Source organism: Dermochelys coriacea, chromosome 12, assembly GCF_009764565.3.
Source record: "Dermochelys coriacea isolate rDerCor1 chromosome 12, rDerCor1.pri.v4, whole genome shotgun sequence".
NCBI lineage: Eukaryota > Metazoa > Chordata > Testudines > Dermochelyidae > Dermochelys > Dermochelys coriacea.
The window spans coordinates 17,190,732-17,207,598 of NC_050079.1; the positions used below are offsets into that span (position 1 = coordinate 17,190,732).

The following is a 16,867-nucleotide window of genomic DNA, read 5'->3' on the forward strand; positions in this document are numbered from 1 at the left end:
ACCACATCCCAGGAATGAATTAATTAGAATGGATGGTAGGTTTGCAAGAGGCTTGTTTTCTTTATATAGCCTCTTGGCAGAGGTATCTACTTTATTTGTGGTGTTTGGTGAACATGTGACCAGGCACCAAATATGAGGAGGAGGAGATTGGAATGAAAGATTTAGTGAAAGACCCTCAAAACTTTGCATCGCCTTGCATAAAATTTGAGTCACTGCTTCAGAGAGTTTAGTTGTCTTGCTATATGACCTTGAGAGATGGATATGAGCCCTGCTTTCTTGGGGGGGTGGGTGGCTTTCCTCACTCTGTGTGTGTGTGTGTGTGTGTGTCTGTGTGTGAGAGAGAAAGAGAGAGAGAGAGAGAGACCTGGAAAAACCAATGGGTAAGAAAGATACTTCCTTACAAAAATTCAAAAAAGAAATATAAACAGTATTTTTATGGCTCAGGTGCCATACTGGCCACATTGACACTCAAATAATTATTAGCAGCTGTTTAATCACCAGAGGATATTGCACAGCAGTATTTAACTTGTGAAATCTGGAATTGGTTTATTTCCTTCCCTTAATGAAAGTATTTTTCGCATGTGATGCGAAAATTCTTGTAGAGTGTACAGGTGAGATTCTAGAGAGAAAAGAATCAGTTTTCACAAAGTGTCTGCTGTCTTACATCTTTACTTTTAAGATTTTGGCTAATTTAGTATGGAAGCAAGCCTTTAGAAGCCTGCTCATGAAATCTATCGTGTCTGCTGTCACCATGAAATCTATGTTGTCTTAAAATTGTTTGTTGAAATTTTAATTCATGGTTGGGCCAAGTTACTTCTTACACTGTGAAGAGCAAATGGAATGAGAAGTGAATTTGGGAACTCTTCTCAGTAGACCAGTAGCAGTGACAGGAATACTAGTCACACCACTCTGACACTTTGAATTAAAGATAATGGGGTGAGATTTTCAAAAGTATTTACTAAGGGAGCTGGGCACCCTGCTCTTACTGAAAAATCCCAGCCACAGACTCCACCTTATATTAGTCTGCTAATTAAAGTACCCCCAAATGATTCTCGATGCAGTGGGAAATAACAGAGTTGAAGGTGCTTTTAGAGTACACTGAGCGAGCAGTTCAGTAAGTGCAAGAAGACCTCAAGTCCTGACAGTGCAGACAGAATGGGCTCAGATAGAGCTGTTCTTAGTACATCCTGTCAGTGATTTGTAGATTGTGTCAGCATCTCAGGTTCGATCTCAATGAAAATTTGTTTTGTTTTAATTGCTTCTTTAGTACAACTGGATATTGCTCCCACTGGGTCAAGTGAATATCTGACTAGACCTGCCTCCAGCTGTGATATACATCTAATTCTGCAGAGGAATAAAATAAGGAATGGAAATATCCCTTCCTTCAATGTGATATCTCTTGAGAGTTCAGCTGAGTCTCTGAGTAGGTCACTGTCTTCTTTCTACTTCTCAGTTCTTTATTTCCTTCTAAATTCTCTGAAACAGACCTGTTCTTTTCTGTGGGACTAATTCCTTTTTCATATGGCTGTGCACACAGCCTAAAATATTTCATTCTCTTCCCCTCATCTGTCAGGAGTGGAATACATTGCCGTCTTCTACTCTAATTTCTTGCTTTAACTCTCTCTTTTCAGTGAGAGCTTCCATACCTGTTCTCTCAGGGGAGAGTTTAAGTTCTTCAACAAGGTAAATGCTTTGAATTTCATCCCGCGAGGGCAGATTTTAGTTCTTTTGTAGAAGATAATGAAAAATCAGCATTTGTGCCTACACCACATAGCACCTTAAACAGGTGCCTATGGCCTGCGGCCTGCACATATGCTAATGCCTGAAACCTGTATTGTGTATACGCAAGTTACTTGGAATAATTCATGATTTTACCTTTACTGATAGCTTCTGTCCTTGAACAGTGATATCAGCAGGCTAAGTAACTGTCAGTGCTTCATTTTGGGGATTAAACATGTAGATTGGGTCTGTTAAAATGTTTTTATAGCACAAGGATCTTTAAAGAATTATGTTCTTTTTGGAAAATAATAACTCGCTGTAGTATTTTAAGAATAGAAGTTTGTTTAACTTTGCTTGTCATAAACAGGCAGTGGGGCCAATAGACAATCAAGGTGCTATAGAAGCACTCAGGGAAGACAAAGCTGTTGCGGAGAAGCTAAATTAATTCTTTGCATCGGTCTTCACTGCAGAGGATGTGAGGGAGATTTCCACACCTGAGCCACTTTTTTTAGGTGACAAATCCTGAGGAACTGTTCCATATTGAAGAGTCAGTAGAGGAGGCTTTGGACCAAATTGTAAATTAAACAGTAATAAGTCACCAGGAGCAGATGATATTCACCCAAGAGTTCTGAAGGAACTCAAATATGAAATTGCGGAACTACTAACTGTTACATTAGCTTTCACTTAAATCAGCCTCTGGACCAGATGACTGCTGGAGAGCTGATGTGACACTGATTTAAAAAAAAAAAAAAAAAAAAGCCCCAGAGGCAATCCTGGCAATTGCAGGCCAGTAAGTCTAATTTCAAAACCAGGCAAATTGGTTGGAACTAGAGTAAAGAACAGAATGATCAGACACACAGATGAACATGATTTGTTGGGGAAGAATCAACCTGGCTTACGTAAAGCTAAATCATGCCTCACCAATCTATTAGAATTCTTTGAGGGGGGGCCAAAAAGCACATAGAGAAGGGTGTTATCAGAGCAACAACAAGGAGTCCGGTGGCACCTTAAAGACTAACAGATTTATTTGGACATATGCTTTTTTGGGTAAAAAACCCACTTCTTCAGATGCATGGAGTGAAAATTACAGATGCAGCGTAAATATACTGACACATGAAGAGAAGGAAGTTACCTTACAAGTGAAGAACCAGTGTTTATAGGGCCAGTTCAATTAGGGTGGATGTGGTCCACTCCCAGTAATTGATGAGGAGGTATCAATACCAAGAGAGGGAAAATTGTGAGACCAGTATCCAGAATTCACTTACTACAAGACAGGCCCAACAAGGAAAATAACAGAAAACCACGGGCCATCATGTTCAGTCCCCAGCTAAAACCTCTCCAGCACATCAACGATCTACAACTTAACCTGGAAAACGATTCCTCACTCTCACAGACCTTGGGAGGCAGGCCAGTCCTCGCTTACAGACGGCCCCCCAACCTAAATCAAATACTCACCAGCAACTACACACCACACTAACCCATGAACCAATCCCTGTAACAAACCCCGTTGCCTATTCTGTGCCCATATCTACTCTAGCGACACCATCAGAGGACCCAACCACACCAGTCACACCAATCATGGGCTCATTCACCTGCACATCTACTAATGTGATATATGCCATCATGTTCCAGCAATGCCCCTCATGTACATTGGCCAAACCGGACAGTCTCTACATAAAAGAATAAATGGACACAAATCAGACATCCGGAATGTTAACTTACAAAAGCCAGTAGGAGAACACTTAAATTTCCCTCGACATTCTATAGCAGATTTAAAAGTAGCCATACTTCAAAAACAGACTTCAAAGAGAAACTGCAGAGCTACAATTCATTTGCAAATGTAACACCATTAATTTGGGCTTGAATAGGGACTGGGAGTGACTAGCTCACTAAAAAAACAATTTTCGCTCTCTTGGTATTGACTCCTCATCAATTATTGGGAGTGGACCACGTCCACCCTGATTGAATTGGCCCTGTCAACACTGGTTCTCCACTTGTAAGGTGAAGGAGGACTTGTGGCACCTTAAAGACTAACAGATTTATTTGAGCATAAGCTTTCGTGAGCTACAGCTCACTAACTCCCTTCACTTCATGTGCCAGTATATTTACACTTGCATCTTTAATTTTCACTCCATGCATCTGAAGAACTGGGATTTTACCCACGAAAGCTTATGTCCAAATAAATCTGTTAGTCTTTAAGGTGCCACCGGACTCCTCGTTGTTTTTGTGGATACAAACTAACAGTAACACTAATACTTGGATTATCAGAAAGCCTTTTGGTCCCTCAGCAAAGGCTCTTAACCAAACTAAGCAATCATGGGATAAGAGGGAAAGTCCTCCTGTGGTTCAGTAACTGGTGAAAGGATGGGAAACAAAGGTTAGGAATAATGGTTAGTTTTCACAGTGGATAGAGGTAAATAGCAGGGTCCCCCAAGGATCTATACTGGGACCTATGCTGTTGAACATATTCATAAATGAGCTGGAAAACAGGGTAAACAGAGTGATGGCAAAGTTTGCAGATGATACAAAATTGCTCAAGATAGTTAAGTTCAAGGCTGACTGAGAAGAATTACAAAGGTGGGTGACAAGGCGACAAAATGGCAGATGAAATTCAGTGTTGATAAATGCAAAGTAATGCACACTGGAAACCGTAGTCCCAACTATTAGTAGAAAATGATGTCTAAATTAGCTGTTACCCCTCAAGAAAGAGATCTTGGAGTCATAATGGGTAGTTCTCTGAAAACATCTGCTCAATGTGCAGTGGCAGTCAAAAAAGCTAACAGAGAATGTTAGGAACCGCTAAGAAAAGGGGTTTCAGAGTAGCAGCCGTGTTAGTCTGTATTCGCAAAAAGAAAAGGAGTACCCGTGGCACCTTAGAGACTAACAAATTTATTAGAGCATAAGCTTTCGTGAGCTACAGCTCACTTCATCGGATGCATTTGGTGGAAAAAGCAGAGGAGAGATTTATATACATTTATACATATATATATAAATATATAAACATACATATATACATTATATACATTTACATACATTATATACATTTGGTGGAAAACGCAGAGGAGAGATTTATATACACACACACACAGAGAACATGAAACAATGGGTTGATAAACCCATTGTTTCATGTTCTCTGTGTGTGTGTGTATATAAATCTCTCCTCTGCTTTTTCCACCAAATGCATCCGATGAAGTGAGCTGTAGCTCACGAAAGCTTATGCTCTAATAAATTTGTTAGTCTCTAAGGTGCCACGGGTACTCCTTTTCTTTTTAAGAAAAGGGGATTAGCCAAAATGGTCAGGGACTCAATCCCATGTTCTGAGCCTCTTCAAATGTCTGACTGCCAGAAGCTATGGCTGGCTAACAGCAGATCATTCAGTAAATGGCCCTGTTCTGTTATTTCCCTCTGAAGCATCAGGCATTGTACAGTGTCGGAAGACAGGATACTGGGCTAGATGGACCATGAGTCTGACTCAGTTTGGTCGTTCTTATGTTCTAAGGTAGCTAGGCTAGGTGGATTGAAGAAAATCCCTCTTCTCCAGTCTCTTGTTGGCATGCTGTACAACAGGTAAAATGGAATTTTTTACTCAGGCTGTTGTAAGTATACAATACAAGCTGAGTAGACTGCAGCTGTCCAGACAAGAATTACTACTCTCTAATTCTTGATCACTTCTACATTTCTTTTTTTAAACACTTTATTGATTTTGCTTTTTAACACAGGAAAGAACAGTTGAGGGTTAGAAAATAATATAGTCATAGAGAAACTACACTGAGATCAGATTAAAAACAACAGGAGCACACATTTCAGTAAGCAACAGAATATATTGATGTCCTTAGTAAAAAAGTGGAAAGGAAAGGATATGTATAGGTATATAAGGTACTCAGAGTGCCCCCACCCCCCCAAATCACACTGTGTTATGCTTAAATCAAGCAAGTGAGAATTGAGGCTTTTGGAAGAGACCTTAGAAAAACTTAAAAGTGCAGTAGAAACTCCAAGGGCGAATGAATATAGGCAAATGAAAAAAAAAAGGTATTAATAGCTGATGGATGAAAAGAGAGGGGAGAAAGAAAATATACAGCAGGAAAGAGAGAATCCGTTTATACCGTTTCTATACATATAAGTTTATAGTTACCGTTGGCACACTTTCCCTTTCTGAAAGGGTATATGAGTATTGTTTTTGTTGTGTTCAGTGTGGATGTTTCTACTGATTTTTTTCAAAGTTGGTTAGAGACAACTGGATGAGGATCAAGAACCTGGAAGAGTTAGGTGCACTCAGAGATCTTGTGACAGGTATTTTCTACCAATCAATATAAATTAGAGAAAATACGTACACCATGCAGCGTAATGCTGCATTCTCTGCTTGTTTATCAATTACCCTTGGAATTTGAAACATATATAAAGAAATATTATCTATGTAATCATCTCTTTTTGTCTATCTCAGGTGTTTCTAAGGCACCAGTCTCAGTGGCATCTAAACATGGCATCCTACAAAGTTATTTTTGTTTCTGTCAAAATCATAAATGATAGAAATTTCTGCTTTCTATTCAGGTTTCAGAGTAGCAGCCGTGTTAGTCTGTATTCACAAAAAGAAAAGCAGGACTTGTGGCACCTTAGAGACTAACAAATTTATTTGAGCATAAGCTTTCATGAGCTATAGCTCACTTCATCGGATGCATTCAGTGGAAAATTTCTATTTAGGAAATGTCTGCATCTGAGGCCTGCATTAATAGTTTTCAAGGCATATCAAGCATATTTCATTCCAAATATCAAGAGGGATACATAAAATAAACTCTTGTTGTGGAAACTTACCACTTTCTAAAATCACCACTTTCAGCAGTATTTATGATTCTTATAGTTTTTTTAAATTATTTCAGAGACAAATAAGGCTAAGGTTTTCTCTTCTAGGAACTTCTTAATGTGTCCTTCTGTTGAATATGAGTATTGTAGGTTCTGCTATAGTACAGCCCATCCTGAGGACTCTGTCTGCTTTCCCTTTTTTGAGCCCTTTTGTTCTATCTTGGCCATGTTAGAATTAATACTTTCATTTTTCATTACAAACACTATATATCAAGTCTCCGTTTTTCTAGGAAGTGGCTTCATTTGTGAATAATCATTGATAGGCTCTTACACATTTGCTGGAAAAACAAGCGTGGCTAATGTTTTCATCCAGAGGGGCATGCCTGGTTGATTTAGTTTTGAGACAGATGATGTGAGGATGCATATTTTTAATACTGGAGAAATTAAGTTCCTACACTCAAAAATGTAGCTATTTCTTCTTTATGGCACACATTTCTCATAATTTTATTTCTGTAGCTATAAAGAACAACAGTTGTTTAACATTGACAGTGGCAAATGCTCAGGATTTCAGTTCAATAGCCATCTTAATTTGCATTGTTCTATATGACCCACCTAAAGTAAACATGTTAAGGGAACAAGTTGAAGAGACCTGGAAAATGGGGTGAACAGATCCTGTTTTCTGCTTCATCACTCAGTTCTCTCTCTTCCCTACTCTCTTCTGGGGTGTAGTTCCTTCCACTTTTTTTTTCTTTCTCTCTTCCCTTGTAAATCTACCTGAATGGAGGAATGTTTTCATTTCCTATGTAGAATAGGATTTTACTTCCAGGTTTAAAGGGGGGCAGTCTGGAAAACCCATGGGAAAAATAGCCATTTGTGGGGGGAAAAAACCAAGACCCTATCACCCAAAAAATCTTTTGTTGTTGTTGTTTATTATTTATCATTCTGTTATTCCATGGCAGAAGAGGATTTAAGTTTCTTGACCCCCATGAGGCATTTAAGCCTGCTCTTGAAAGTCAAATCATCTCATTCAGAGGTGTGCTACATGCATCCCATTAGCGCCTCAAGCATAACCTTTCTATTAGTGAAGTTTGTTCAACAGTTTGTCATCATATCCACCCACTGATTCCAAAATTCTCCAGAAGTAAGAGGTGTATGTTAACAAATAAATATGAAGATCACAGGATCCATGATTCCCACAAGAATGGCAGTGGCAGGTTATTCCTGATACTATGAGTAAGCTAACTTTGTGGGTTTTCATTAAAAAAAAAATGCCTGTTGATATAAACAAAAGTGGTTTTTTTAAAAAGGGAATTGATAATAGGCTATAGAACCATTTACTGCTAAGGTATAAGTTCAGGTGATCACCACAAATGGCTGTTTGGTGGCCTTGTGTGTGTGTGCAGATCAGCTGAGACCAAGGATAGAGTTGAGATGGAGATTGAAATGTACCCTCTCACTCCAAAGGCAGTCTGTACAAGTTGGGATTTTTGTATGTTGGCTGAGTGGAATAGGGAAGTTCAGACTCACTGCCTGGGTTAGGATAAACAAAACTCCAGTCTCCAAATCTGGTAATACACATCTTTCACAAGCAATAAAATTCACAAGAAAATTCTTTATAAATAAATACAATGTGTTAATGTAATTTTAAAGGTCTGAATAGTTAGTTGAGCTGAACCAGTGTCCTTGTTAATTAATGAGTTAATTAACTTATGAAAGATTTTAACTAGAGATCTAAACTAACACCCTAGATCCAGACTTAAAAGTTTTTGGAGGAGGGGAAGATTTCACATTTTGAATGTGGCCATTTGATTTTTCCAATGTTTCCGAGGTGAACTTGTGAGTTAGAGACACCTGTGTGTGTATATGTATGTGTGAGTGTGTACATGCACATATATATGTCTACCTGGTTTATGCAGGTAAGTGTGTGTGTTTGCACTCATGCTTGTGTGCTGTGACAGACTCCTGGAAAGCAGTGCTTCAGAAATCCAACCTTTTTTCCATTTGCACCCCACATTTTAGGCTGGAGTCTGGGAGGCAGGGGGGAGGGGAGACATTTCTGACTCATCTGGTGGTCTATATCCAATCCAAACTATTTCCCTCTGCACAGGTGCTGTTGGCTGATTGATTCAATTTTCACCCAACAACATATTGTTTTATCCCATTATCATATTTTCTCTCATGTTACTACGTTTAAACTAACCATAATGATTTACAACATGTAAGGCCCTGTGTGTGTACCAACATACATACTCACTTTGTACAGTATGCATTGTGTGTACATAAAATTCATATAAATAGAGAGACAAGGTGGGTGAAGTAATATCTTTTATTAGACCAATTTTTACTGGTGGAAGAGAGAAGCTTTCGAACTACACAAAGCCCTTCAGGTCTGGGAAAGATACTCAAGAGTGTCATAGCTAAATACAAGGTGGAACAGATTGTTTAGCATAAGTAAAACACATATTCTAATGGACCATTCAAGGTAAAGTGTGCTGTTAATATCCCTGCAGTCTTAAGACAAAGAAGTGAGGTTAATGGGTTACCGGTTGTTGTGATAAGCCATAAATCCAGTGTCTTTATTAAGACCATGATTTTTAGTGTCTAGCAAAGTAATGAATTTAAGCTCCTAGGCTTGCCTTTTGAAGGTGCTGTACAGGTTTCTTTTGAGGACGAGTACTGAGAGGTCAGATATGAAGTGATAGTTCGTTGAAAAGAGTTCACCCATGGGTGATATAATGTTTTTGTCTTTTATCATTTTTCTATACAAGTTAATTCAAGAGCATAGTGATTGTCTGCTTTCACCAACATAGTTGTTATTGGGACACTTAGTGCAATGGATGAGGTACGCCACATGTTGTGATAGGCAAGTGCAGGACCCAAGGATTTTGAAAGGTGTGTTATTGGAGATATTGATCACCGTAGCAATGGAGATATGTCTGCAGGTTCTGCATCTGTTGTTCTGGCAAGGTCTAGTGCCTCTTTGAGTTGATGGGCCCTGGTCTGTGGGGAGCTTGCTTAATGATGAGCTTGAAAAGCTTGGGGGGTTATTTTGAAGGCCAGAAGGGGGGGGGGGTTGAGGAACGATTTCTTTTAAGATGTAGTCCCTATCGAGTATCTGTTGTAATTTTTTGATGATACCCCATATGGATTCCAGTGTGGGGTGGTTGGTGACAACTAGGGATGTATGGTCAGAGGTTCCCCCCCCCCGTATTGAAGCAGGTTCTCTTGGGCTATTTGGATGACCTGTTCCATGATGTGATCTACTTCTCTGGTGTGAGGTATCCTTGTTTAGCTGTGATGCTCTGAGTTTCTTTCCAAGATCTGAAGAAGAACTCTGTGTAAGCTCAAAAACTTCTCTCTCATCAAACAGAAGTTTGGTTCAATGATTGATATTACCTCACCCACCTTGTCTCTCTAATATCCTGGGACTAAAATAGCTACAACAACATTGCAAACATATAGTCAGTTGCACCTGTTATTAGGGTACCGTGCCATGTTCGTTAATCTTGATCTCCAACCTTTTGCTGAGGTTGAATGTAGTAATGAAAATATTGGTAGCACCTATTTTTTTTCTCTCCTCAGAAAAGTGTTGAAGGAAATTGGCTCCTGTACATGGAGGGTGAGGCAGTCAGCTGTTACACTCCTCCAAATCTTTGGATTTATTACTGCTGCCCCAGAAACTGGGTTCAACCCATGGGCTTAGGGGTGGAGGGAATGCAACAAGAAATAATTTAGATATTAAAATATACACAAATGTAAATAATTCAAAGTGATGGGCAATTAACTACAAAAGTGGGATTCTATCATTAATGGCTAGCGCTGAAAACGTGGCGCTTGGTTTTGTTTTGTTTTTTTAACAGTGATTAGATGCACACATTATGGGGCTGTCCAAAATAGGAGTTGGAGAGGCAGGCCCTGAGTACTCATGACACAATGTGATGGCAGCAGAAAGAGCCACTCCACAATATTACTGTGGTAATAATTTCTTCCTAATAAACTCTATGCAGAATGGCCCAGTTTTTCTAAACTGCACGTGCACAAATGCTTGTGAAAAATGTTTACCTCATTTGTATGCTCTGTTGCAGTAATTAAGCATACGTATGAAGCACGTAGTTATGCATTTATGTTTTAGATAGTCAATGTTTGTTCAAATGTGCATGTATTATTTACTCAAACCCACACATGAACACATTTTAATATTTCTACATACTTTACAAATATCTAATCCAATTTATCTTTTGTAGGCCGCATTAGCTCCCCTAAAAACGGCATTGGGAGACGTTGTAGAGAGATCTGTAAATCTGCACAAGTTTAGCACTGGTGTTTTTTGGTTTAACTTGGAATTTCTAAATTGTCGAGTGCATTTTATTCCCTGCAAATTATTTTTTCTCTGCAAATTATTCTTCCCTGTCACACCACCAGAGTACACACCACTGTCAATCTGAGTACAAACCGCATTTTCCCTGTTTGAATAAATGGCTTGTAATTGCATCTTCACACTGTCTCCTGGTTTCTGCAGCTAAGCCTTATTAGTATGGCATTATGACACAGAAAACATACAACAAACAGTGTAAGGAAATTATTTCTCATATTACTGTAGGATTTCCAAGATTTCTAATGGGAGACCTGTACTAAATATATTCACACTTTCCTTTCCCCGAGTTACTACTGGTCTTAGGCTTATTGTACTTTCAGTTTCGCTCAGTACAGTAAAAAAAAAATTTAAAGTTGATCTTTTTCTGAAAGCAAACAGATCTCCTTTTAAAAGTATTTTGTTTTCATGCGCAGAAGTTTGTAATGTTCTGGGTAAAATGTCAATAATAGAGGGTTTATGTCATAATCAAGTTATCAGGTTTTCAAGTACTCAGCATTGAAACCCTGATTTAGACTATCATTTGAAATTTTTGCTTTGAAATTAAAGCCCTCTGAAGGCAGGAGATTAGTACACCTTGAGTTTTCATTCAAAACCCTATGCAACCTTGGTATATGGAAAAAAGGATTAGGTAGGAGAAATGTTCAGCCTATATAACGGGCCGTATTTTTAATCACATCTGCTCTATGCTACAGTACAGTTTTCTCTAATCTCTTTTTGGTTATTAAACAGAAAAAGACCTATCAGTGCATCAAGTGCCAGATGACCTTTGAGAATGAAAGAGAGATACAAATCCATGTTGCAAACCATATGATTGGTAAGAAACTCTTTAAACCAAGCCTCTCATGGGCTACTTGTTTTTGTTACTCTTTTTGAAATTCACTATTCTAATCATTTGTTAATATTCATGCTGTTTTTTTTAAACTTTGAGGGCAAATGGTTTAGATGTAATGATTGTTCATTTCAAAGCTTTTAAATGTGTGATTGTAAAAGTGTTACTGCTGGGCTTTTTCTACCCTTTTGAATCCTCTTGTAGCATTTTCATTTATATTAAAATCAAACTTTTGACAATATCTTACATTTTATAGCATAAATTTTCCTCTATCCATATAAAAAGTACTTGCCAGTTGTCAACCACTTAGGAGCAATTATGCTTCAATTTTGCATGTCATGACATTGAATAGGTTTAATGGCTCACATTTTCCCAGTTAAATGTGATGAATTCCTGAGGCACATCATCAAAACAAAATGCTTAAAAAGTTTTTTCAGTGCTATTCTTTTTTTTTTTTTCAAACAGTTCTGGACTTTAGAAGGTTCAACTTTTCACATGTTCAGATTTTTTTTTTTAAAGCAATACTTTGCTGAGATCCCTAGCATAACAAGCTGCAGTCAAGTGTTGTAATCTGAAGGGTTGTATTTCTATTGCAGCTGTATGGTCATTTTCTGACAATTGCAAAGAAGTATTTTTTTCCTATCTGTACAGATGTTATAAATATATGTAATGGCCCAAGAGATCAGTTTATTTTGATGCATAGATGACAAAGGAGTTTCTTATACATGTCACTCCAGGCATATGTTGTAAGAGATCCTTCAAGGACCCTACAGTGCACTTTATGTGTCCCATATGTTCATGTGCAGCATTTATCTTAGATAAGCATAATGGTTTTCCTAGAATAATTTTACATTTAGGAGGCTATTCTCCTCTCAATGCAAGTATGTAACTCCCATTATCATTAATGTGAATTATGCACAAATATTGAAGGGAGAATTAAAGACTGACACAAAGATTAAAAAAACCTCTTTATAAATGCAAGATATACACTGTCAGTCACAAGAATTTCCATAGTAGTGCTAGGCAAGGGTTTCAGGTCTGTCAAATAGAAGATAAAGATATCTAAGAATGTTAGCGTTTGTACCAGGTGTTAATGTAATCTCTTGTTTGCAGACTTGAAGGGTGAGATCCTTGCTGATTGGACCACAGTGATCTTAAAGTCTTACCTGCTTTTCCCCCCCCCACACACACACTTTTTGTTAAGAAACCTGAAAGAGAGGTCTCCTTTGGAAAGCTGATATGCACTTTTAACTTAAGAAGTAAAACAGAGGTTGATAATCAGTGATCGAAACCTATGTCGTGCATGGGATTCTGATATCAGTGTACTGTTTGATTACAGATGGAACTGTTTTATGCTATTTGAAATAAGTAACTTCTTCCTTTAACTTACACACATATAATATATACACTTCATACATTAATTATTGTACCACCAAATTTCTGCTGTGTGCAGTAATACCTTGATGTATATATGGTAAAGCTTGAATTCCAGTACCAGAAGTATTGGAGACCGTAGCATTGATAGAGTACATGTGGAGCTGAGAAAAGTGTGGTGCCTCTCTCTGGGAGGGCTGCAAATGTCAGTTCCTCAGAAGTGTAAATAAGTTACAGTGCAAACTTCAGAAGACTATAAAAAACTACAGGTACATAATCCCAGTATGGGTAACGGATTTCAGTTCTGTAGGACTAAGCTGTGGTAAGTGTGCCAAGGCACAAATTGTGTATCGCATCCGATATCAAAGGGCCACATGCTTTCCTCCCTTGAAAAACCTATAGACTGGGAGTGACTAGGAGGAGCTTCACAAGGTTCAGCTCACAACTGTCTTTCAGTTGGGTTTAGAAGATCAGAAAAGCGTTGAACAGAAACTTTGATGGGAAACCAAACTTCTCTCAGGCCCTGTAGATCCTGAGCAACTCCACAACTCTCTGTGGTCCCATCTCACCCAGGAAGCAGAGTTGACTTAGGGACTGTTCTACCGGTGAGTTTACCTTCAAGGATATTGAAGGTATGGGAAGAGCAGTTATAGCTCATTCCACCACCTGGGACTCCCGCATATGTTTTTAATGCTAATCCAGTATTTCAGAGGCATAAATATCTTGGATAGTGATTGCTCCTCTGGTCCGCTCATAGCCCACCTACTCCAAAGTTTACAGAGCCTGTGCTGTGTCTGTCCTATGGGCGAGGAGCCCTAACAATGCTTGTTTCACACTCCTTCATATACTCTAGCAGAGGAGGGCATATAGCTCCTTATTATTAAGGTAGCTTTACTTATAATAAAGGTAATGAGTTAGAGTTTTTCATTTTACAAATCTAGCCCAGATTGGTGGTGATGGAAGGGTAGTTACCGTTCAGTGGCCTTTGAGAAGTGAGTTGGAGGTCTTACTTGAATCCCAGTGGACCAAAGTCCATATTACAAAAAACACCCACCATGAATTGTTACTTATTCAGAGTCCTGATAGAGAAATTAGGGATCTAAATTGGCAAGGAGAGTGCCCATCATAGCCTCCAAGTCAGGATGAAAGCATACTGGTGCAGTAGTGTGCCAGGGAAGCTTGCATTGCTGTGGCCCATGGTGCGGGTGATCAGTGAGTAGAGGGGTTTAGTCACTAGATTTGACGGTCCAACATCTTTCAGCAGCACTAACTTTTTGTCATACTCACACGCACACAAAATAAATGAAAAGTGGCTTTCTAAACTCATACTTTATTCTTTTCAAATAATAGTCAATAAAATGATCTCTGTCTTGTAATACAAGACACCTCCGTAGCATGGTTAAATAATTACGTTATCACTTCTTACAGTTTAGTTTTTAAACAGTGCCAAGTATTTCATCCTGTTAACTGGGCTGCATCTCCCTCTTCTACTTCTTGGCTGTATACTCAGGAGTTAGAGGCCCTGGTTGTAATTCAGTAGAGTAGGTTGAAATTTTCAAAGTAGTATGGAGGAAATTTTCAACACTACTCCCACGCACTGCTTTGAAAAATTATCCTTCAGCACTCTAGCCCTTCATATCCTGTACCCAACCACAGAAGCATATTGAGTCCCATGCAGAGTCCCTGGAGACTGAACAGACTGGATACATACCTGGAGCAGGTATATGGTAAATGTTTTGTTTTATTTTAAGCTATGGGCTGTAGGAAGGTTTTTAGCCACAGAGTCAGGCCCCTTTAGTCATGATTAGTTAGGAAACGGTCTGGGGTTTTTGGAGTGGAATTTTTAGAGAGCAGAAGGTCTTTGAAACATTTCTGTCCACAGAGAGAGGGGATTCCCCCTTTGAAACATTTGCCAGCATTGGGGAGTCTACCCAGGAGTATATCAAAAAAAGTCTGTAGTTCTTGCAGTCTCTGTACTCCTTACCTCCTGTTGTGCTGACCTGACCATGTTTCAAGTGTTTCCCCTATTCCCCCACCAACCACTGCCTCTGATGTGCAGTCTCTATTAGATGCCTAGGAGGATGGCATGCTAAGCAACTGGCTCCACCGATGGGGGAAGAGAACATCCATGACAACAGCAAAAATCACAGAAAGCTCTTAATAGATCTTTCTCCTGTGGCTGAGGGAGCAGTAGGACACTTGAATATTCAATAATTTGGCCACTGATAGGTCCTTGTGCCACGTTTGTGGCAAAGCATTCCCTCTAGATTTGTCTCTCATTTATTTATTTATTTTGGATTTTTACTAGTCTAAGATAAGGTGTCCAGTCAACGTATTAATTTTTTATAAGTACACACACAAATATACAGACCAATCATCTCTGTATATTCTTCCCAGCTCCTCCCAATTCGTTACGTGTATTCTTCTGGCAAACTATTTTGAGAGCCATAGAGTGTAACAATGGGCAGATTATTGTAAACTAGGATGGTCTCCAGAACCTGTACTTAATTTATGTTGGGGAATACATAAAGCAGGACTCCCAGTTTATTCATTTTACAGCTGTAGGGGACAATAGTGGCAGTTGTATTGAAATAGCTTTGTGGTCTGTATCTTGGACTGCTTTATAGACTTAGGGCTTGTCTACTCTTACCAGGGGATCGATGCATGGCGATAGATGCATCGGCGGTCGATTTAGCAGGTCTAGTGAAAACCCACTAAATCGATCGCAGATCACTCTCCCATCAACTCCTGTGCTCCACCTGAACGAGAAGCGCAAGGGGGAGGTTGACAGGAGAGCATCTCCCGTTGACATAGTGTAATGTGGACCCCGCGGTAAGTAGATTTAAGTATGCTGATTTCAGCTACGTTATTCATAGAGCTGAAGTTGCGTAACTTAGATCGATTTCCCCCCGTAGTGTAGACAAGGCCTTAGCATCCTCTGGATGATGGGGAACTACCAAATCATCTAATTGTAATGATGGAGGCAAAAAGAAATTTCAGTGCAAAAAACAAATAGATGTTGCTGAGCAATGAGCTGCAGTGTGTTTTTAATGATATTTTTGATTCAGGTAACACAGGATCCCAAACATCTGTATCACCTAATCTGTGATAAAATGCCACTGATCCCTCCTGAATATTGTGTTTCAAGTTGTGCAATTGTTTTGCCAGAAACACAGACACATACAGAATGTATATCATCTACATTTTTTCTGTAAATTGACACATGTATTCTAAATATAAAACCATGACCAAAAATAAGAATAATTAGTGTAACAAATTTGAGGCCAAACCCAAAGAACTCGGATAATGCACAGACTTTAAAAGGCAACAGTGTGTAGAAAGTTGTTTTCACATGTAAAAGAGCTATTAATTGATAGACAACTAAATCACAGAGATAACATCAAGAGAGCAGTTAAAAGATTTGAGATTTTACAGTCAGAATGTATCTAAGAACCTTTTGGAGCATGAATCTCTTTGTTATAGTTTTCATTGATTCAGCTAATAACATAACTGTCCAACCCAGGTATTTGTATATATGTAAAGCGAGTTATGGTTTTATACTGCTGCCCATCACTGTACTATCTGAGTATATATATTCATTGTTAATACAAAGTGGATCCAGATACAGAGCTTACCACCCTTTACAAATAGCATCTGCATAGGTGGAAGTATTTTCCATATGCATTTCCTTCTAGGATACAAAGACATTTCTATTGTTAGGGCCTGATCCTGGGAAATGCTGAGTCCTCTCAACTCTCATCGACTTGGGAGCT

General features: G+C 38.8%; 1 protein-coding gene across 10 annotated transcripts in view; it reads left to right on the plus strand.

Annotated features, from left to right (window-relative positions):
- ZNF423 (zinc finger protein 423) overlaps nucleotides 1-16,867 on the plus strand; it is a 324,001-nt gene that overhangs the window by 205,685 nt on the left and 101,449 nt on the right. For all 10 annotated transcript variants that reach the window (XM_038368894.2, XM_038368895.2, XM_038368893.2 and 7 more), the window contains one exon: nucleotides 11,621-11,705. In XM_038368894.2, coding sequence (XP_038224822.1) covers nucleotides 11,621-11,705 — 85 coding nt within the window. The remainder of the gene's footprint in view (nucleotides 1-11,620; nucleotides 11,706-16,867) is intronic.